We start from the raw sequence: 23845 nt of genomic DNA on the forward strand, positions 1-23845 counted from the left end.
AAACATGGCTATCGGCAGTCAATGGATGGGTAGATAACCAAGCAAATCGCCAAAGCCGTGTGTCCTTCCTCACATTCCATCTCCCTTCCTGCTATACCCCAAAGCAAGAGATTTGTCTTAAATTGACACCTAATAGTAAAAACTAAAAGAATGGGCCTGATTATCCATAGCACACAACTAACCAGGTGCATTTGTAATTCAAAGGATTTCCCAAAGAGCCATTGGACCTCATTATAATGTTGCCGGTCTGGAAACAAGGGTGCCGGTAAGCTCACCGGGACCCTTGTTTCCGGACCGGCAAACTACATATCTGCCTGCCGGAGCAGCTGTGCCCGACAGGTCTGACCCTGCTGGGCGCAGCGGCCACGGTAGGCAGACTTGTCACAGGAGCACCGGGACCGTTGCTAATGGTGCCCCCGTGTCCCCACTCCCAGAGAGTCCAATAGGTAATGGGGATTAACACATGTACCAGCGCCTGACTTCCCGGCCACCAGACTTGTAATAGCTCGGTGGCACCGGGAAGTCAGGCACTGGTAAATTATTACGGGTCCATCGGCAACCCGCCAGTAGCACCGGCAGGGTTACCGCTGGACCCGTAATGATGCCCAATCACTGTTAAAATCCAGAAACATAATAAGAGATGAACATTTGTTTACATTTATTTTCATTTGCAGCTTTGCATCGCAAAGCAAATGTAATTGCCTATTGACGTATTCAGAAGTAAAGCAGACCTGACAGTGATCAAACAGCCAAGCATCTAATGCAGCAGGTAGATACATTAATTGTTAATTTACCTGGAAGGATTACATTGTTGCTTTCTTCTCCATCAATGTGAGCCTCAACATCTGTTTCTGACTCAGTAGTGACAATCCCAAGTCCTGTGGACAAAAGCAACATAGTTATCATTTTTAAAAAAAATCCTGCTTTAAGCTGGAACTGAAACTTAAAGGGGAAGTTCTGTTAGAAATGTTACTGGGCCAATCTGCTATCAGATGGAATCCGAGACACGTGGGTGGCAATGGAATCCGAGACACGTGGGTGGCAAGATGGCAACTGGACACCTCGGACCGGAGACACGGTCGGACAGCTGCCGCAGCTACGCAACACCTTTGATTAACATCGGAAGGACCCTGGTGCGTTACAATGCTGGACTGCGGCGAGATTGCATGGCCCGAGCGCTGCTCTAGATGTATACAGAGCAGACCGGAGCACCAGAGAAAGAGCAGGCCCAGTGGTGTCTGGGCTGCCGAAGCCACAGCCTGTATGCGGTGAGGGCCGCATTCGCCAGAGTGAGGATCCTGCCGGAGCGCCTGGGACACGAGGTCGAGGCCAGCCCGGATTGTGCGGCAGGGAAGTACGGATCGGGCTTAGTAGCAGAGAACCCGAACCGGGACGACCAACTGAGTGAACAACCTTCGGAGGACGCCCCCGAATGCGACACTACTGGCACACCATGATTGAGAGAGGTAGGTGTTCGCTGTGCCCACCCCGTTACACTCGGCTACATGCAGGAGCCACGCACATATACATGTGCAGAGGTCAAGAGAAGCAGCTGATCCGGCCCGCGTCACACTCGCATGAATGCCAGACTCCCGGCATACCAGATCAATGAAGTGTCGGAGCCGAGCGTGAGGGTCTGCAGGACCACCTCGATTCAAGCTGCCAGTGTACCCTGTTGGCCCAAGGGGAGGCAGGCTTGATAGGTGAGAAGCCCTGGGCTCCACTGGACGGGGACTGGGATGAAAGGGAAAACAGTCTCAGCTGGAGGTTAGTGGCATGTATAGTGCGGAACGACTAAGTATACTGTGCTTCTTTTCCCCTCTCTGGAGGCACCTCGTACAGTGCCGCCCCTTCTGAGTGACTGCCCTCCCCACGTTGGCTGCTCTAGACCTGAGCCAAGGGGCTCCTTGTCCCGGGTGCGAACAGAGACACGAGGATCGTACCCTCCAGCAGCTGGCTCCAAGTCCCATAGGAGGGAAAAACAAACAAAGGAAACATTAAAGTGAATTTAAAATAACAAAATAAGACAAAGGGGAAAGGTGCCCAAAAAGGCCCCGAGCCATGGTCGTCTACTCCCCACTTGCAACTGGGGATATGTCCCTGGGGCGGAGGAATGCACATATTGCTTAAGACCTGGAACAGTGCACCATTGACAGTGCTTGTTGAGTAGGCAGTAGTAAAGTTAACACTTAGTATTCTGATCCGCCTCTATTTTACCACAGCGGCCCAACACTCAAGAGATTTTCCCCCAAGACAAAACATTGGCTGAGTTGCCCCGATACTCATCCAGATTTTTCTATGAGGCATTCAAGGTCAACAGCACTTGCTACACACTGCAGTGACACGTAGTACAAACTGAATGCCTCCGAAGGCGGCTAAACTGAGGGCCACCCAGACGACTCTGGATAGCTATGCCATTAGCCCGGGGCGATCACCTGGGGAGGACATGGCGTCAATGCAGGCAAAAGAGGGGGACACCATAGAGATGCACAATCAGGTGATGCAGGCCATCGCAGACTTGAAGACCATGTTAGGCACGAAAATTGAAGCAGTCAAGATTGACGTTGGACTTTTACGTCAAGATGTGCAGGACCTGGCTGAAAGAACTATGACTTTGGAAACCCAGGCAAAGAAAAATACTGCAGAGCTCCATTTAACAAGCACCAATGTCCATATCTTGCAGTAGAACGTCAGCCTACTTGAAAATAAGATGGAGGACGCAGAAGGAAGGGCCCACAGAAACAATGTACGCATTGTTGGCCTGCCGGAGGGCGAAGAAGGCAACGACCCCACAATGTACGTTTAAAATATGTTCCTACAAGAAATCTAACCAGGGAACCTCTCACAAGGCTTTGCAATCGAAAGGGCACATAGAGCCCTCACCAGACGCCCGCCTCCGGGAGCCCCCCAGACCTATAATTGCAAAGGTTCTGAACTACAAAGAAAGGGAAAAGATCCCCACTTTTTCCAGGCAAGGGGGTGAACTACGGAGAGCCTTGGCAGACCTGGCAGTTGACCCCGACTACACCTTCCAGGTGCAGAAAAGCAGAGCACAATTTTCTGCGGCCCAATCGAGACTTAGGTCAGCTGGCCTGAAATATATGCACGTTTAAAGGTCCTGTACAGGAAGCGAGCCCTGTTCTCCGAGCTCCCAGAGGAAGCACAGGAGGGGATGGATTGAGAGTAGATACAACCTCCCTCTGTTGAAGCAGACACTTGAGACAATCAACAGGGAGCTGATGAGTTGACAGTGAACAAACGTTAATGTCATGCCTGCTCCTATCACACATGAATGGTTTTGTTGTGTCTCAAGCGCCAGCAGCGAACCCCACGATAAACAGATCACTAATCAGGCGGTCCATTCCCCTGGCCCACGCTCCTCCCCCCGTGTCTCCTTTGCTCCTCTTTGTATGGTGGGACTCTCCTTGCGCTTTGACAGACATTTCTATGGGGAAAGGCCAGGCCCAGTGCTGCTGCTACCATGCCCTCGGGGCGTTTTCCTTTTTTCAAAGTTTTTCTCCTCCTTTTTTTGGGGCATTTGTTTTTGCACCCTCCCGCTGTGCACAAGCCTCCAGTTTACACACCAGCGGCGGTCGCGAGAAGCGTATGCGCCCGAGCATGGATAACAATGCTGGGCAACTGTTCTTAATTGGGGAAGTTGGGGTTTGTTAAAGGGGATTATGTTTTGCCTATACGAGAGCCCGGGCGATACCTCAGTAAAGATACTTCGCTGTGCTTGCCGCTATCATGACCGGGGGGCACGTGACTGATCAGCGATGTGGGGCCCCCTCACAGTACACTTACTCTTATGGCTAGCACCGTAAATGTACATACTTGGAACGTAAGGGGCATGAACAATTATGTGAAATGGAACAGGGTCCATTCATACCTGAGGAGAAATAAAATAGATATAGCTTTGCTGCAAGAGATACACTTAACGGCAGATAAACAAGCTCTATTGTCAGCAAATGGAGCGGCGGGTGTTTGGCTCCCCATTCTCTGCATATGCCAGGGGGGTTCTGATTTGGATAGCGCCTACAATACCGTTTAGGGTTACCCAGATTAAAAGTGATAATGAAGGTAGAATGGTGTTGGTAGAAGGGTTCCTGGAACCCTTAGACGTATGTTTTATAAACACATACGCTCCCAATCACAATGCTGCCTTGTTCTTCCAATCGTTATAACCAAGGCTTAGCCCCTTTAGAAACAGCAACATTATATGGGAGGAGTGCGGGGGGGTTATTTTAATTGTACTTTAAATCCAGTGCTAGCCAGATCAGACTCCATGTTACACAGACTCGCTCCGCCAGCTAGATCCCTTCAGACGCTCCTGACATCATTCGATCTGATAGATATCTGGAGGGCACTACACCCAGACACTTCTCTAATTTTTCCACTCCACACGCAGTGCACACCAGGATAGATTATTTCTTCATTGGCCAAGAGATGGCTGGCAGTTTTACACTCACAGAATACAAAGGCAGAGTTCTATCGGATCATGCCCCTCTCCAACTTCATTGGCAGTGTGTGCCTCCAAGAGCACCGATACCCATGTGGAGTCTTAGAAGTGAATCCTTGCATGAGATCCCCTTCCAAGACCATATTAGAGATAGCATTGCTGAGTATATTACGCATAACGCGGGCAGCGTTTCTAGTGCAGATACTCTCTGGGAAGCTCTTAAAGTGGTTATCAGGCGCACCACCATTGCAAAATCCGGTAGCGCCCAGGCTGTGATAGGCAGGGAACTGACCTCCGCGGGGGAGCAGTTACGCATGTTGGAACAGACCCGCACAAGCCATAATAGTATAGAGGCAGAGGTGGCGGCGTTGAGGAAGAGGTGTGAGGAATGGTTTATAGTGATAATACCGAATTCCAAAATCTCGAAAAAAAAAATCTCGAAAAAAAAGGCCGAAAAAAAAAATATCGATTTTTTTTTTATGACGCTTTTTTTTCGAAATGGGGGGTTCCCCCCAACCCCCTTTTTTTAATTTTAACCCTTTTTTTTACTTACCTGACCCCAAAAACACATATAAATAAATAAATAAATAATTTGATATTTTTTTTTTCTCGAGATTTTTGTTTCGAGATTTTTGTCATTCGGTATTATGTTTTCGGCCTTTTGACTGACCACCGTGAGGAATGTTAGGAGAGGCTGGGCAAATACAACTACTCCAAATTCATTGAGAGACAACATAAGGAGGGAGACAAGCCGGCAGGTTGTTAGCCTGGTTATATAAAAGGGAAGAACACCGGAGCTCCATCCACTCGATTTGCACGCAGAAAGGGGACCAGTGTCATACCAAAGAGGGAATTAATGTGGTCTTCAAGGAATTGTATCATTCCCTTTATGAGGAGGGGCCCCGGGTATCACACGGACATATACAAGAAGTGTTGAACGAAATAAACCTCCCTCGTCTAAGCCAGGAGGCGGTTGATAGTTTGGAAGCACCCATCACGTTAGATGAACTACAGAGTATGATTAGATCTTTGCCGACAGGCAAAACCCCAGGCTCGTATGGCTCCTCAGCTCCTGAACGCATTCACTGATTCTTATAAAGCGGGAGTTCTCCTCCTTAGTCTGAAGGAATCAATTATTGTTCCCCTTCTTAAACCCTGTGAACCACCAACAGAGTGCAGCTGATACAAGCCTCTGTCCATGCTCAATCACGATAATAAGATATTGGGCCTTATTGGGCCTTATTACGAGTTTGGAGGCAGCCATGCCCTTATTAAGGTCATGGGTGCCTCCAAACTCGGGTCCGGGTCTGTGGTCCCTGAATGGGGAAATACCGGGCCATTCCGACTTTGGAGGGCCTTGTATTTCCCCATTCAGGGAACCCGGACCATCCCCATTCCCATTTGAGTCCCCATAGGGCTCAATGGGAATGGGGAGCATGTTAATAATGGGCCCGTCAATGACGGGCCCGTTGTGAACATGCTAGTCCCCTCACGGGACCCGCAAAGGACGTCTGGTCTGACCAGACGTCCAGAGCGGGACCGCAAGAGGACCTCGTAATAGGGCGGAATGGGTTTAACGGCGCCGGCACCTTTATCGGCGCTGTTAAACCCATTCCGCCAGGGTCGTAATGAGGCCCATTGACTGCCACGTTAGTGAATGGGCTTGAGAAAGTGATACACACAATTGTACATCCCGACCAAACTGGATACGTGGCAGGTAGAAACATGGCTTGGAACCTACGGCGGTTGCACAATGTAATTGATAGCACTGCGTCCTGGGAGACCCCCTGTGCAATAGCAACGCTTGATGTTGTAAAAGCGTTCGATTCGGTGAGATGGGAATGGCTCTATGCAATGCTGCACAGATTCAGCTCTGGGCCTGCGTACATAAAATGGGTACAGCTGGTATACACCCATCCAGTCGCAAGGGTCAAGACAGGCAGACAAACCTCGAACTCATGGGAGCTAGACAAGGGTACCAGGCAGGGATGCCTGTTGTCCCCATTGCTTTACATTTTGGCAATGGAACCGATAGCGCAGTACTTGAGGACAGAATATATTGCGGATGGCATAGCCATAGATATCAATGTACGCTGACGACACCTTGCTATACATACAAAATCCAGAGGACAACTTAGAGATGATTATGGAAGCCCCGGCGCAGTTTGCGAAACTGTCAGGGATCATGATTCGCATAGATAAGGTTTATCTAGGAGGGTGCAACACATGCTCCCAGTCCTGGCACTACAATGGAGCGTTAGCACGTTCAGATACTTGGTGGTCAACATATACCACGACCCAAAGTCTGAACATGTTAACAACACCCTGAACGCCCTGGAAGGTATTAAGAACTCCATAAATTGGCCCTTTCCCTTATGGGAAGAGCGGCTCAGTTAAAAATGGTTGTCCTGCCTAGACTACTGCATTATTTTGTAGATGTCCTGTAATATATACCCAAAACCTTCTTCAAGTTGCTAGACTCCATATGTAGTGGATTCCTCTGGCAAAATGGTAGGAGTAGGAGAGTACTGTCCTCTTTACGTAGACCTCATGAAGAGGGCAGAATCAGGGTCCCACACTTCGAATTGTATTATATAGCGGGACAACTGCAATTTGTGGTGGACTGGTTAGCTGATTACCGTAATCCAGACGCGCAGATGCTTTTACCCACCAAGCCGCGCTTTTATCTGAGGGAAATGTTATGGAATAAAAGACCCTGAGCCCACCGAGCCCACCACAGCTCTCACCTGGTGTCTCTAGGGGTGCAAATGTGGGATAGAGCTCTCACACAGATCGGACTTCCGGACCGGATCTCAGTATTGCTGGTATCGTCCACCACGCAAGCGCGATAAAAGATACAAGCGTACTGGGAACCCAATGGCGTTGCAATGATAGGTGACCTACTGCATTACACCTCCTTCACACCCTTTAGCGAGTTAAGCGAACACACGGGCCTGCACCAAGGCCAATACTTGCTACACTGTACCATCAGGAGGGAGATCATAGGCAGATGGCCCACATATGGCAAATTAATGGAAAAGCACTCAATTGTAGACATCCTGTATGACATCGCAGAGGGAGGACATACCATATCTAGGATATACGACTTACTTCTAAACTGGAGGACCCCCCAATGTATTAGCGCTTAGACGCAAGTGGGAGAAAGTCCTCGGAGCACCCTTCTCAGATACACAGTGGAAGGAGATTCTCGGATACCACAAAAGAATGTCCCAGAACGCTAGATAGCAGTTGATACAGCTGTTTGTGATACACAGGGCATATATGACTCCCTTGAGAATCTCATGTTTCCCTGGTGAAAAAGTACAGCACTGCCCCAGCTGCAATTCTGAACACGCTGGTATACTACATATGTTTTGGGCATGCCCTACGGTGCGGATATACTGGCAAGAGGTAGCAGCCAGAATGAACAGGAGAGGGTTGGCATTGGACGTACTTTCCCCTGGGGCATACTTGCTAGGTCGATTCCCACGCAACAAACGGGCCAAGCGCATCCATAAAATGAACGATTTGGTGTACATTTTAGCCAAATGCAGGATTGCTATGGCATGGAAAGCTCCAAGGGGCCCTAACATAGAGGACTGGTGGTGTGATCTGAAAAAGTGGGCGCAAGCCGAGACAGCAGTTTGGAGCGGGCCGGCCCATTTTGGCATACCAGTAGACAGTGAAGTTGTTATGGCATGGGACACCCTAATAAGAGGTTTGTATGCCCCGGTGGACACAGACGCAGACAGGACGAACACACCCCCATAAATGTCATAAACATCATACTTATGGAAGGCATCCCGAGTTAAGTGAAACGAGGTTCATAATGTCATGGACTAGTAATATAGACAACAGGGGGGGAGGAAACTGGGGTGGTGGTGGGGAACTGTTGGGTTAAGAGGTTCAGTGGGAGTTGTGTGGTTTTTGTTGATAATGTGCAAGATTTATCATGGAACGCTTATCATATGTGTATGCAAAAATCAATAAAATCTGTTTTCAAAAAAGTAATCATTGAAAACCTTTGAGAATATAAATATTGCAAGAAAACTTTTTTTTACTACAAGGCATAGTACCAACGTTTAGTTTGACTGTCACATTCCATCACATTTTTCAGATTGCCTTCATCAATCTATTAATCCCTGTACTTGAATTGTGAAGTCAAAATTCCATGTGGTAAAATGTAATGCAATTGTGTTCCATCTTAGTTTCGAAGCACATGGCATTCCGTGTGTGACAACCAAGGTCTCCTTACACGTTGAAATGCAACACTTTGCAATCCACACGTCTTTATACCATTGTTAAGATGGCCTGGGAAGTTCCAAATTACACAGTGGTTCTGGAGCCAAATCAAACCGCACTCAATAACGAAAATAGACAAAGTGAAAGGCAAAACACAGCTTTATTATCATCCAAATAAAGCGGGCACACCATACAAGTATAAAATCCTTGACACTCTCGACATGCTTAACAACAGAGGCGTTGCTGGGGGGAGGCTAAGGGGGCTATAGCCCCTGATCTTTTGGTTGTAGCCCCGGATAGAATCTCAGGAGCTACAACCAAAAGGCTAGCTAGCCCCCAGTCCCGACAGTTCTGACATCAACGTAGTCCCGGGTCTTTTCCAGACCTAGCAACACCCCTGCTTAACAAAAACAACAGTTCAGATGTTTAATATTCATCCCAACTGAAATCATACAGTAATTTTAGTTAACAAAACCTACGGGGTACGGGGATTGGGTAATAGTGGTGACTACATATACTTTCTATAGGGGTTAAACCTCCGATTGGGTAACGCTTGTCTGATGGCTCCTCATGAGACCATCTCTAAATTGATAACAGTAAAAAGACATCATCTCTACAATGAACTATTGGTTGGCATAAAACGTGGCCTAACATCAGGGGTTTTGATTGGTTGGCTTGCTACTGACCAACCTTGGAAAACTGACAAGTCGTAAATACATGAGCCAGACAGGAGTAGGGGGAGAGTGGTCCATGGACTGCTTTCCTTTCAATTAAATAAGATACCACCCCTCATTTTTAGGCCATGAGCCAGGGGGATCTTTGCATTTGGCAATGTTGCAAGGAGTAAGGCATGTGTTTTAGCTGTGTTCGTTGCTAATGAATAGACACTGTTCTTGAATTATGGGTCACGTGTGATGGGACCTGGAATTATTTCACCCTGCATTTATTAGGATTTTAGCTAATATTAATATGAGTGTTATGTTTTCTCTTGCCACTGGGGACACTCTTGAGGTATTCTTCATGGAGTCTTTTGGCTTATAGTTGTCCTGCACCTGGCTTACTTACAAAGGCTGGTTGTACTCTTAATTAATCTGAGAATATATGGCTTGTGTCTTGGGAAACGTTATCTTGTGCTTTCTGCCATTCCTATTCCCCCTTATTCATGGTAACATTGGCTTGGGTTGCTAGCTACTGTCTGAACTCTGCATGGATCTATATTTGTTATTACAGCATTTTCAGCTCTTGTGAAGCCTTGAGGCCTTTTGTTTACTCAGAAGCATATTGTGGCTTCATTTTGGAAAAGATGGCTGCCTATTAATTACTGTTGCATTTCTATGTTAGTGAGCTATATTTGTGTGTCTTTCATGTTGCTTTCAACTCATACATTGCTTATGTTGGTATTTTTCATGTCTTATAGATGCCATGTTAATATTGTTCACACCTAAATGCATGTGTTACTTAGTGTTCGGGTTCTTCCTGTTGAGTGCACATTTGCTTCATGTCTAATGCATGCACATGTATTGTCACAACGTTGGTTTGGTTTAACTCGTGCCATCTTCAGCTTAGATTGTGTCCATCTCCTGCTGTACCTGCATGGGATAAGGGTGGGGCGGTTGTCTTAGTGAGTAACATTTCTCAACTGAGCAATATTGAGCTGGGGTAGGGGTAAAAGTTATGGATGACATATTCATCTGCTTCTGAACACCATAAAAGCTGGCATGTTGCTCCATATCACTGGCAGAGCAAATGGGCAAACTTGTGCCTCACGATCATCCCAGAATATGGATATTACAGTTCCATTAATGATGGGTATTCGCCATTTCTGGTTAAAGAACACATCCACAGGAAGATTGTCTCCATGGCACACGCATAACCCAATGAAATAACTATGTACATTTGGGAAGGCAAAAAAATATATCAGTACCCAATTTGAAAAATAAGTCAGACAATAAATCAACATGCTAATTAAAAATGTAATTTTCAGTACGATGTCCAGTATGTGTCAACTTAATATCAATGCAGCACTTTGTTAATCATCAAGCATACAACTGCATAAATATTATGTAAGCGTCTTATTTGCTGATTTTACATTCTAGCAATGTAAAGTGGAATCCCTGTCTCGCTTGACAGCGCTTATGAATATAAACGTAACTTTTGTACGTTATGTTTCATTATAGTGAATCTTATAATTTCTTTGTGGTTACTCGCCACATTGTGTCCTTGAAATTGTTAGTATGAGGGATTCAGGGACAAATAAAGCGACCCTGTATTGTGTGGTCACATTGCCAAAGGAAGGTTTCTTTTTCGGGAACAAATACCACAAAATTGAACAATATTACCTTCCAATTTCAATTGCAAGCTGTGCAGTGAAAATAGGAACATTATTTTGCTCTTCAAAAGAATTAAATATTTATTTTGTTCTTTACTATAAATAGACACATTATTATTCTAACCTTGTTTAATTATTTTTATAATTTTAACATGCAAGACTACATGCGGAAAAGGGAGTGTTCATCTGGTCAGCTAATTTTATAATGCAAATAGTTTATAACTTGTCTTCAAAATCAAATTTAATTTGGTACAATCAATACCTTCATTCAACCCAATTCAAGCAGTGTCCTACAGTAACAGTGACAATTATATCCACAGATTCATGTGAGTTTGATACAATAGTAATCAGTGGCATCACGTGCTCCTCCCAGACAGGCAACAGCCCTACATGACGGCCTTGGGAGGGGGCCGGCTGTGCCGGCTGGCGTATTTCCTCTTCCTTGTGTTGATGAGGAATGGGCCAATCAGGCATAATGGGTGGCTGGGCTCCTTGGAACGCTGGAGCGCTGCTGAGTTTTTCTGTGTCTGGTAAGCGTTCAGGGTGTGTGATGGCAGCGGCCATCTTTAAATGGAGTGCGAGTTCCAGTGCATCTTCGCGAGGCTCCAGTCGCATGTCCTTGATGCGCACCGCAGTGTTGGATGGGAGCTTCAAGTAAAGTGATCTCCTGATCACCAGCTTAGTCAGGCAAGGGCAAGAATGATTCCCTTCTCCTGGTAACTGTGTTTTTCACAGGGATTCCATTTTGATTCTTCTGTCACACTCAGTAGACCAAGTGCAAATAGTCTTTTGTTATCACTTTAGTGAAGTTCTGTAGCTCCCTTCCTTTTCTCTTTCTCTCTAATTATCTTAGTACGAATCCAGTTGTTCTTTCGTACTTGCAGGGTTCTGGGTGCCTTTTTGTATTGTTCTCCTCTCATATACTCTGAATACTCAATTTCCAATTATAATCCACCCTTTCCCTCCTGTTTCATGTATGAGGTTTATCTTCTTGCCGTCAGACGACTGTATTACTCAAGTGTCTTTTCCTCTTATATTCTGCTTTTTACCAACGGGATATGCGTTGCCTTTTCCCTTTCCCCAACATGAGAAGTTTTCAACTTTTCTTCCCTCCCACTTTGTAGTATTTATGTTTGTTTTATTTCATTAACACAGTTCTAGTTTCTTACTTCATTTCCAATTCCCTTCACGCCAATACTGGGACGAGTTTAATTTGCTTTACATTGACTCCCTCTTGCCCTTTCGGTATTCTAGTTCACTGTATTATCTTTTGGGTTCAGGGGCAACAGTGCCAGTAATTGGTGGAAATTGGATTCTCTTTCGTCTGCTTTGTAGCTCTGCAGCTTACTTTCTGCAGCGTCTTCTTCTCCTGTGCCTCGCTATCATCTTCTAAATGTCACTGGTGCCGTGACTCGGAACGGGAGTTATTTCCTTCCACTGGTGGTGTCGGCGGTGTTGTACAGGTGTACTGCCCACCATGACTGCTTTGTGGTCACGCCACCACCAAACTCTCTCTTCCACCGGACTTTGATTTCCTTCATTCTGACACACCGGTCTCTCAGCGCTTCTCGCTCTGCATCAGAGATGCTCTGGCTTATGCAGGCTCTGTGTTCTATGACAGCCCCATCTTCTTCTGTTCTCTTGCGTACAGGGGGCTTCCCATGGTTCTCTCTGCGTTCAGCTCTCCGCCCTCTCTCGTTGGTTCTCTGGCATTTCATCCTTTATCAGCCTCCTCATCCCAGTCCATTGGAGAGTCTGATTTAAAGGCATATCCTCAGTTTCTTGTTGCTGATGATATTGGTTCACTTTATCTTCATGACAGTGATACCACTCTGGTGTATTACACAAGTCCATATAAGCCATCATGTGGAGGGCCTCAGGGAGTTCCTCACGGGAATGGGAGTCCTTGTCCCGAAAGCGGGAGTCTCTCCCGGTGAGGTACCACTTGCCTCGACCATTAGGAAGGGTGTTGCAGAGTGGGCTCACCTCCATAGCCTCACAGTTGGGAAGTCTCCCCTTTGGGGAGAAGTGATGAGTTCCCTCGATTTGTCACATGCCCTTCCCCTTATTTCTGTGGCTTCCCCTTCTTTACTGAGAGGCAATCTGCTTAAGAAATCAATATTCCCTTGTACTTGACCATTCTGATGTTCGACCGCAAAACAGAACGGCTGTAGATCCAAGAACCACCTCATTACTCACGAATTATGGTTGTTTTGCAAACTCATCCATGTTAATGGGGAGTGGTGTGAGGCTTCAAGAATGTGAGACAGACACATAGGTATAGTTTTCTGCTTTCACAACCAAACTCTCTCTTCCACCGGACTTGCGTTTCCAGCGTTTCTCGCTCCGCGTCAGAGTTGCTATGGCTTACGCAGGCTCTGAGTTTAGTTTATTTGCTCGTATAGCGCACCGAACCCGGAGGTATCTGTGAGCTTTTACATGAGTGTACAACAATTGTTACAAGAATCTGATAATAGAAATTACCAGGACAAGTGAGTACAAAAAGTGGCAGAACAAAGGTGCAGTGTGTTAAACAAGATAAGACTAGTATTACATGCCAAGCCCCACAATTACAAGAGGCAAGCGAGAATGTAGCTAGGAGCTATGTGGTGTTCTAGTCCAGTGCGGGTAAGGTACTGGCTAAGTAGGTAGGTTCTCAGGGCAAGTGTGGAGAGAAAGTGGCAGTAGAGTGCGATGCCAGGCAAAGGTCCTAGACTAATGTGAAGTGGGTCGTAAATATATAGAAGACAAGGCGTTAGAAAGCAGGAATATAAAGAATTCATGTTTCATGCTAGAGCTCTGAAGAGGGAGCTTCAAGGTGGTCACTTGAAGATACAGGTCTGGCTGTGATCATTCTGGTCACCTGGTTTTAAGCAGTCATTGAGAAGGCGAGGTGTGGCGTTAGTTAGATTGGGAAAAGAGCTGTGTTTTACCTTGTTCCAGAAGGATGGGGATGAGGGTATTGCTCTTAGGCTAGGGGGCAAGGCATTCCATGTCTTGGCTGCCAAAACTGGGAAGCTAGATCCTCCAGCTTTAGCCAGCTTGAATTTAGGGATATTCAGGCAGTGGACATAGTTGGCTCTAGTAGGTCTAGTGGATTCCTTTCTGGAGAATTTGTCGACCAGGTACTTAGGGGCTGAGTTATTCAGACACTTGTGGGAGATCATCACGGTTCTAAAAGTGATCCTGTCTTGTAAATGGAGCCAATTGGTGTTCCGATGGGATTGTGAGATGTGGTTGGACCGGGGAATGTTTAAAGCTGCTCTGAAGGCTTAGTTTTGCATTAGTTGTAGGTTTCTCTGACAAGTGCCTAAGTATAGAGTATTGCAATAGTCCAATTTGGAGAGTATAAGAGCTCTTGCCAAGGTGATGCAGCTCCTGGTGGATAAGAAGGGTCTACACGCATGTATTAGTTTAGAAGTTTAGGTGGTTGATGACGCTGTAGCGCTTACTTGTCTGTAGAGCAATAGGGAGGAGTCTAGGTAAAAGCCTAGAGTTTTGGCATCCTTGTCGACTTTGATGTTGTTGCCATCAATATTGAAGGAGGAATATTGAGGACCTAACTTGTTAAGTCTCTGTTTGGATCCGATGAGCAGAAGCTCAGTCTTTCATAATTTAAGCAAAGACCATGCTTGGCCATCCACGCTTGGATTTTGCTGTAAATTTCATTTAGGAGTATTGGGTCTGTGTGGTGTGTGCCAGAGAGTATGATGAGTACTTGCGTATCATCAGCGTTCTACGATAGCTCTGCCTTCTTCGATTCTCTTACATACAGGGGGCTTCACCATGTTCACTCGGCGTTCAGCTCTCTACCCTCTCTTGCTTGCTCTCTAGCGTATCATCCCTTATCAGCCTCCTCGGTACAGTCTATTGGAGAGTCTGATTTAAAGGGATATCCGCAGTTTCTTGTTGCTGATGATGTTGGTTCACTTTAGCTTCATGAATACTCTGGTGCATTATACAAGTCTTTAAAAGCCATAGCGTGGAGGGCCTTGGGGAGTTCCTCACAGGAACGGGAGTCCTTGTCCACAAAGGGGGAGTCTCCCCGGGTGATGTCCCACTTGCCTCGACCCCTAGGCAGGGTGTTGCAGAGCGGGCTCACCTCACTAGCCTCACCAGGGGTTGGGGGGCGCTCTGCCTTAGGGAGAAGTGACGAGTTCCCTTGTTTTGTCACAGTAAGAAACACTGCTTTATTCAATGACACTTTTTGTGATGAGTTTCGGCTAACCGACAATCGTCATCAGCATCTACTCTTCTGTTTTTGTTTTCCAGCTATTAAACATTATGTACTTTAAAAACATTTTAACATACACACTGAGTTGCAGTTTACAAATAGTATGCAATTCACCAAAACCTTACTTAATTTTTATTTAGTATTTATTTCCAATGCAGTAGACTATTCCGTGCTCATTGTTTCACTGTTTTTAGAACTGGTGACAGACATTACCAGACCAACTAAAAACGTATTCCCGTGGGGGAAACTCACAATTATGGTTACCATACATAAATCTATTTCCCTATTCTTTTTTCATATTGTTTGGTTGTCGAAATATCTGTCCAGCCTAGACTTATCCAATAAAATTTTAAGTTAAGGGTCACACGTTATTTTTTATAAAATATTACTAATACCCACCAAACAGCAATCCATGTCTTAATTATATCCTCTTTACACTTTGTAGATAACCTCTCCTCTACATTTTGGGGAATCTTATAAATAATGTCTAATCAGAACCCTACAATGCTCAACAGGCCTCTTTTACGTGGGTAAGAGATTATTACCAAGTGCCAATGATGCCAACAGAACAACTCACTCACATATTTAGAAGCGTGTGATGCTATTGGACACCAAATTCAACACTCCATTAATGTAGATAGACACTCTGTGCATATTGATATCAGATTAAATGTATCAATTCATTTGATCACTATACAGAATAAGTAAAGGTAATTACGTAGTGCGAATCAAAAGAGTAAAGCAAAAATGTATATGTTCATGTAAGTATTATGACCAAGTTCTTGCCTCACTTTATTTCTTCCTCTTTTTTTCTCCTCATCTCTCCACACCTCCATCTTGTTGCGTTCTGATGTAATTATTATATAACTAGATTACACACCTACAAATATTGGGGTAGAGTATATGCCAAAAATAATTTTTAGCACGATTTATTGAACACTCACATACTTACAGTGCCTTGAGGGAGCTTGCAGAGAGAAACAAGTATTTGCACAAGTGTTCAAACTATAACATTGAATAAAACACCTTATGAAAAAGAAGTGTCTCTTTACCATTTAAGAGAATAATACATACCAAAGGAACTTAATATAACCCAATTTAACTTAGTACACAAGAACCAGCGCAGACCTACATCAATTTATACTGAATTAGTTAATGTTTGTTTTTAGCATTTAGTGAGGTGCGAACAGTGACGATCCCCTGCAGCATATTCACCTTAGTATTTTATTGTTTCAACCAAGACACAAATATAAGGAATAGAGTTGCCAGTTGTAAGGATCATGTCGTACTGCGATCTGAGGTAGCCCTAATAATTGGCACAGAATTATATACTAGCCTCAATGTAAACCTCTGTGGGAGAATCAATGCTACATCAGCATATGATCAGGGGCAGGCTCAGCCAAGCATAAATACAAATTTGGGGTACTGGCTGACTGGCCACAAGGAAAGATTTAGATGTAGGATCATCACCATATTCAGACTTCTGGCTAAGATCTAGAACGAACAGTCCCTTGTTGGGGAAGACATATGAGGTCGCCGGCACTACATATGAGGCAGCCGCCACTGGATCCTGCTTGGAGTGGTTAACCATCGTAAACTCGCACGGTAAGAAAACACAAGGGATTTCGTACCTCTGTCTTAATTCTGTCATCTGCCTAGCCGTTAGCCACTGGACACCCATGGGCACTATACTCTCTGCAGAGGCACAGATTTAACTAATCTCTGACCGTCTTTATCTTGCATGGCTCCTTATAGTTGTTTGGGCCATGCTTACATGCCCCAACGTGAAGGGGAGACACTTCGCTGAATCTTGCTGAAAGTTGGTCCAGATCTTCTATTAAGCAGGAGTAATAGGTTAATCATGGGCTGCACTCCTGCACCAGAACAAGAACTCTGCCATCTGTGCTTGCACAATCCGAATGTCACAAGGCCTACTAGGACAGTTTTTGTTTCTGTCATTCCTTACCCCCCCTCCCTCTTGTCTTGTATCACCTTGAAACACATTGTGTCTAGGCGCATTAAAAAGACCCAATAAATAAATAAATAAATGAAAAATATTACATCCTCTTTCTCTCTCTCTCTCTCTCTCTCTCTCTCTCTCTCTCTCTCTCTCTGAGAGACCTGCCCATACAATGTATGTTATTTGTGGTGATGCCTGGACATATGTAGTGCATGGCAGAGGCTGAGTTTTGGTTGTTCTATGTCTGTTGAGGGGCAGTTATGATTGCGTTAGTAACCATAACTGCCAAATCTTTTGCTTTTTATTGATTTGTATGGCAACCAAACCGTCCCTTTAACTAAAGTTTTGTCACTCGAGGTGGCATGATTAAGACAGATGTCTTGTAAAGCAGAAGGGCATGTTACAGCCAGCGGCCCAATTATAGAGAGAGCAGAACCAGGATAGACTGTGGAATTGTCCTGGGTACCTTGGAGAATTCCCAAGAAATGTAAAGCTCACGAGGATGGAACTGAACATTTGCTAGACTGCAAAGGAACCTGATGGAAGCCAGAGATGTTCCCTCAAGGGAATCACACTCCCAATTTCCTGGGGGCAGAAAGAAATGATCGCAGAGGATGAAGTTCAATAGATATGATTTGATTTATACTGGCTATGCTCTTCAGCATCAACTTTCACAATTAGACAGCCCAATTTCCTTGGCATCAACCCCTCAACCAAGCCAGTTTACACTAGGGAAAGAGTGTGTGTTGACTAGGGCCCAATCTCAACGTTGATGGAACATTTGACCTCAAGATTATTGAGTACTTGGCCTCAGGTTAAAGGAGCACCTGACCTAAGGGTAAAGAACTATCTGATTTCAGGGTGGTGAACTGTCTCATCCGAGGGGCAACAATAACCTGGCCATGGGGTAATTCAATGTCTGACCTCTTTAGTGCACTCAACACAATCAGTTCACCTGCTACTCTCAAGTCATCAGAGGAACTCAGTGAGATTAAGCCATTACTTGCGCAGGTTATCAGAAGGGTCATTCTGGGTAATTATAATAATAATTGTTCTTTTATAACGCGTTTAATACCAGTGAGTGGTTTCTAAGCACATGATCAGGATTCGAATCTGCGTTGCGCTGCTTTGGCCTGCTTCCAAGACAAATGCGTTGCCCCTAAGCTATCCATTCTCACAATGGTGAGTTAACGTTTAAAGAGCCAGTTACAGTCAAGAAGCACATGCTGTCTCTCTAATAGAAGATGATGCTGGAAATGGATAAGGGCAATATCTGCTTATGTGATGGAACCAATGTCTGTCGTCCAATGTCTGCTAATGTGATGGGTCAGAGCAGTGCCTCCTGATGTGCTGGGCCATATGGAGATGTTTAGAACAATGCATGCTGATGTAATGGGACATGATAGGGCACTTGCTGCTGATGACATGGTCAGGTAAGGAGGGTAAATGCAATATCTGCTTGAAGTGAGTGAGTGAGAATTACCAAATGGACTAAGTATGTCAATGGGTATCAATGACCAGGCAAATAACCAAAAACCACCCCAAAGCTGTGTGTCCCTCCTTGGATCCCACATCGCATCTCCCTTTCTGCTGTACTCCAAAGCAAGAGTTTTAGCTAAAAGTGACACCTAATAGTAGAAACTAAAAGGTGGGTCTCATTATCCATAGCAGACGACTAGCCAGGTGCATTTGTTTTCCAAAGGAGCTTCCAAAGAGTCATTTACTGTTAAAATCCAGAAACATATGTGATAGACCTAGTGGCATTCTCCCATTAAGATCCCAAGAGTACTCTAGTCATGTGGCCAGGGGAGGGCCATCGCTCTTGGATCCCAACCCTGGGGGTGGACAAGCAAGGGAGGATCACCTGGGTAGGGCATGGAGCGGAAAGGTTTGAAAGTGTGCGAAGGACAGAAAGTATCAGAAATAAGAAATAGAAGAAAGTTGTGCTAGTGGCACGGAACAGGCGAAAAGTGAAAGGAAAGGCTTGTGAAGAGTTTAAAGAGTGCAAAGCGTGTACGATGAAGAGAAATGCAAAACGTACACAGTAAAGAAAGGACTGTGTGTTAGACATGCAGGAGAAGCACAAGAAAGAAACGGATAAGGCACGATAAGAAATAAAAGGAAAATGCAAGAGGGCAAGGTGGAACAAGTGCAAGAGTGCACAGTGAAACAAAAGGCACAGAAAAGGAAAGGTGAATGTGTGCACGGGCAAGAAGCCAAAACAAGAAGGGATGCAGGAAGCCCCTGAAGGTGAAAGGTCTAAAGAAGAGTAACAAATAAAGAGAGGGGTTGCAGATCAGAGTCGTCATACATAGGAGCAAAGAACCAGGTGGTTTCGAAAGTCTCTGATTGTACCCCACAAGTGAAGTATGTGTGAAAGAACTGGGTTAAAACGGAAAGGCACATCCTGACAAGTTGAACTGGAAGGGGCCTTATATTTTGGAAGTGAACACTGAGAGGCCTAACAAAGAAAGCAAAGTGCCTTTTGACAAAACTGAATTTGTGTTGGAAGCTGAAAGGGGCCTAAGCTTGGGGAAAGGAACCCCGAGAGGCCCGAGCAAGTTGGAGACGTATTGTTTTTGTAGTATTGAAGGACTGAAGCTTGGGGAAGGAACCCAGAGAACCTTCACCAAGAACTGTGTTATAATTCTTTTGTGGTGTTTTGAACTTGGACACATTGGAAGGGGCCTGAGATTGGGGAAGGGAACCCTGAGAGGCCTATCCTGGTGTGTTGCTGGAACCCTGAGAAGCTCCAAAAAGGAACTGTGTTACATTTATTTTGTGGTGTTTGGAGCTTGAACAAGTTGAAGCTTGGGGAAGGGAACACCCTTATCTCAAAACTCATCAACGCTTCCTTTGCCACAGGCACCATTCCCACAAACCTCAAAGAATCATGGTTACTCCCACTATTAAAAAAACCTACTCTAGGTCCCTTGACACCAACCAACTACAGGCCAATCACAACAGTTCCCTTTCTTCTAAAAATACTAGGCAAAGTGGCATACACTCAAATTCAAAAATACTTGGAATCACATCACCTGCTAGGAGCTAGACAGTCAGGCTCCGTCCACAACATGGAACGGAGACTGCCCTCATTGATATAAAGTCCCAAGTCGATGAGCTTAGAGATAGAAGGAAATCAGCTTTGCTTCTCCTCCTTGACCTTTCAGCCGCTTTGGATTTGGTGGATCACACGATCTTATGCAGCCATCTTGATTCAGCAGTACACTTCTCCAAAGATGCCATAACTTGGATTAGATCCTTCTTAAGCGGCAGAACAATGAGGGTCTTCTCGCCATCAGCAGCAGCAGACCCTATACCTATCACTTGTGGTGTGCGACAGGGGTCCTGTGTCTCCCCACACTGTACAACATTTTTAACAAGCCCCTTTTCGACGATCTGGACCATCTCGGTATCACCTACACTAACTATGCAGATGATACTCAGATCCTCCTCCCACTTTCAGGGGATTACGACAAGGATTTGGCCTTGGTGATTAGAGTGTACCTCATCATCCATGCATGGATGGCTACGCATGGTCTATGCCTTATTGATGATAAAACAGAACCTACCATCTTGGGTACCACCACTAACCTAAAAAAACTGGGCCCGACTACTCTACATTTATAATTGACGGCAACCTCATCAAGGTAGCTCAGCAGGTAAAAACATTAGGATTTTATCTTGACTCCACCTTGTCCTTTTCTAAACAGGTTAACACACTAGCGTCCTCCACAGCATATACGTGCAAACTTATCAGAACTGGTAAGCCCTTTCTCTCTAACAACAGTTGTATTATCTTGGCCAGAGCCCTTATTTTGTCCCGGCTAGACTACTGTAATGTCTTGTACATAGGTTCAAACAAAGCCATCATTAGGAAAATCCAAACCCTCCAAAATAATGCCCTTAGAGCGGCCTTAGGTATCTCCAGAAGAGAGCGCATCTTTGACCAATGACAAAATGTTATTAAAAACGCCGTCACTCACAAAATCTCTTAACAATGCCACACCCATTTACCTCTCGGAGAGATTCCACAGACGGACCTCCCTTATACCAACCAGATTAGAAAACCTGAATTGCTTGTCTATTCCGAGATTCAAATTATCCACGATTGGAGGTAACAGTTTCCCCGTCAAAGCGGCCAAACTTTGGAATTCCCTGCCTCCTGCACTGAGAGAAGATCAGTCCTACCAGAATTTCAGATTTAATACTATCATATGGCTCAAATCTTCCGACCAGAAACTTGGGCGATATACCCTCACCCCGGGATGATCTCTGCCTGTGTAACTGAAATACCTGCTATCCCTCTGGATGTAACCATAATTAGTGTATAATGTATAATGCTTTTCAATATCTGTATATCCTGTTTTTGCTTTTGTAAGCAATGTATTTCACTCTATGTCTCTCTGTAACTAATCTTCGCATATTCTTGTAACTGTTGCGCCCTGATACCTTTGGGTCTGGTGCGCATTACAAATAATAAAACAAACAAACAAACAAAAACCCGAAGGAACCCAAAGACACTGAAGGTATTTGAAACCACTATAAGGGATCTGTGGAGATGGTTTTACGAACATCTCTTTTTAATTGAACTCATTTTTGTGACATTGACCAAACTAAACCTAGTGAGAAGACCTGCTGAAACCAGTTTTAGTTTCCAATTTTCTGTTGACCCACTATTTTCCTTTTTTAAAGGTTTCCTGTCACATTTTTGTAAAGAGTGAGGGCAAGCATAGGTTTAGACACAGACAGACATTTATATTGGACTATTAGACATCGACGGCCTTTAGAAACATCAGTTAAGGGAACCATCCCTTTAGAGTTAGGGCCAGTCAGGCATTACACCAACCCAGGAACCTTAGTAAATAAAGGTTTTAAAACTAACGCCTTTGACTCTGTGTCTCTCTTGATACCCTGTCTGTCTGACATATAATAAGAGATTAACATATGTTTACATTTATTTTCATTTGCAGTTTTGCACCATCGCAAACATAAATGCCTCTTGATGCATTCAGAAGTAAAGCAGACGTGACAATGAACAAACAATCAAGCATCTGATGCAGCAGCTAGATAGATTGGTTGTTAATTTACCTGGAAGGATTACATTGCTGCTTTCTTCTCCTTCATCAATGTGTGCCTCAACATCTGTTTCTGACTCAGTACTGACAATGCCAAGTCCTGTGGACAAAAGCAACATAGTTATCATTTAAAAGGGATTCCTGCTTTATGTTGGGACAGAAACTTCAAGGAGAAGTTCTCACAGGAATTTGATTGGCCCAATGGATCGGGCATGTATTTCTGAGCATATTTTATTTTTCCAATGCCTTTTAGCTTCGGTTTTTTCACATTTACAAATGCGAAACTCACGGGTCGGAAACCGCCATCTTGTGCTAATCTTATTTGTTGATCTACTGCCCTAAATTCAAGTGCCCTTGCGGCAGTAAATCAGATCCCAACCCCTCAAGTTGACAGCGACATGTCAAACTGATCTGCCCCACCTCTTATTACATTCATGGACAGCGTAGCCAAACGTACCCTGTCATCACCTACGTCATCACGTTACCTAACGCAAATCCAGGAGGATCAACACACAAACACACACACACACAGCATTAAAGTTTACTTTCTTTTCACAAAAAAGAAGAAAATAACTTAAGAAAATGCTATTAGTCAGGAACTTACCAAGTCATTATATTTTTAAAGTAAAACATAGGACATTGCATCCAAGGAATCATTGAAAACCTTTGCGAATATAATGATTGCAAGAAAATGTTGTTTACTACAAAGCATAGTTCCAATGTTTAGTTTGACTGTCATATTCCATCAAATCTTTCAGATTGCGTTAATCAATCTATTAATTCCTGTACTGGAATTGTGAAGTCAAAATTCTGTGTGGTAAAACCTAATGCAATTGTGTGCCATCCTCGATTTAGTATCGAAGCACATGTCATCCCATTTGTGAGAACAAAGGTCTCCTTTCACGTCAAAATGCAACACTTTGCCATCCGCACGTCTTCAAACAATAAAAGCTGGCGTGTTGCTCCATATCACTGGCAGCGCAAATGGGCAAACAGGTGTCTCACGATTGTACCAGAATATGGATATTACTGTTCTGTTATTGATGCTTATGCTCCATTTCTGGTTAAAGAACCCATCCACGGGAAGATTGTATCCATGGCACACGTTCATCCCAATGATGTAACTAAATTTGGGAAGGCAAAAATATATATCACACCCCAATTTGAAAAAAAACTCAGACAATAAATAAACAGGTTAATTCAAAATTTAATTTTCAGGCACAACTACTTTGGCAGAAAAACCCCACCGTCCCTTTGAAAGAGGACTTCGCCAAACTTGTCAAACAGTACACATCTTCCATTATATATCTGCTAAAGCCAACTCATTCGACTCTAGAATTTGCAAAGCCAAATTGGACACAAGAGAGATCTTCTCAATCTTTAGGGATTTGGAAATCCCCTCCACACCCTACCCCCACTCTTACCAAGGATGAACACTGGTGCACAGATATCCAAAAGGCTATGCTAAATATAAGTGACACGCTGAACAAGAACCTTCCATTCATGCCTCTGCCATTACCGTACCCACCAATTCAGCGATCCC

At 44.6% G+C, this 23845-nt stretch overlaps 1 protein-coding gene across 3 annotated transcripts in view; it reads right to left on the reverse strand.

The window, feature by feature from the left end:
- LOC138449115 (zinc finger protein interacting with ribonucleoprotein K-like) overlaps nt 1-23845 on the reverse strand; it is a 361705-nt gene that overhangs the window by 121494 nt on the left and 216366 nt on the right. Inside the window, exons 5-6 of one of the 3 annotated variants that reach the window (XM_069604744.1) lie at nt 22316-22402; nt 795-878 (exon numbers count right to left, since the gene is read on the reverse strand). In XM_069604744.1, coding sequence (XP_069460845.1) covers nt 795-878; nt 22316-22402 — 171 coding nt within the window. The remainder of the gene's footprint in view (nt 1-794; nt 879-22315; nt 22403-23845) is intronic. The other 2 variants (XM_069604746.1, XM_069604745.1) reach the window with 2 other exon arrangements.

Source organism: Ambystoma mexicanum, chromosome 1p, assembly GCF_040938575.1.
Source record: "Ambystoma mexicanum isolate Mex_15411 chromosome 1p, UKY_AmexF1_1, whole genome shotgun sequence".
NCBI lineage: Eukaryota > Metazoa > Chordata > Amphibia > Caudata > Ambystomatidae > Ambystoma > Ambystoma mexicanum.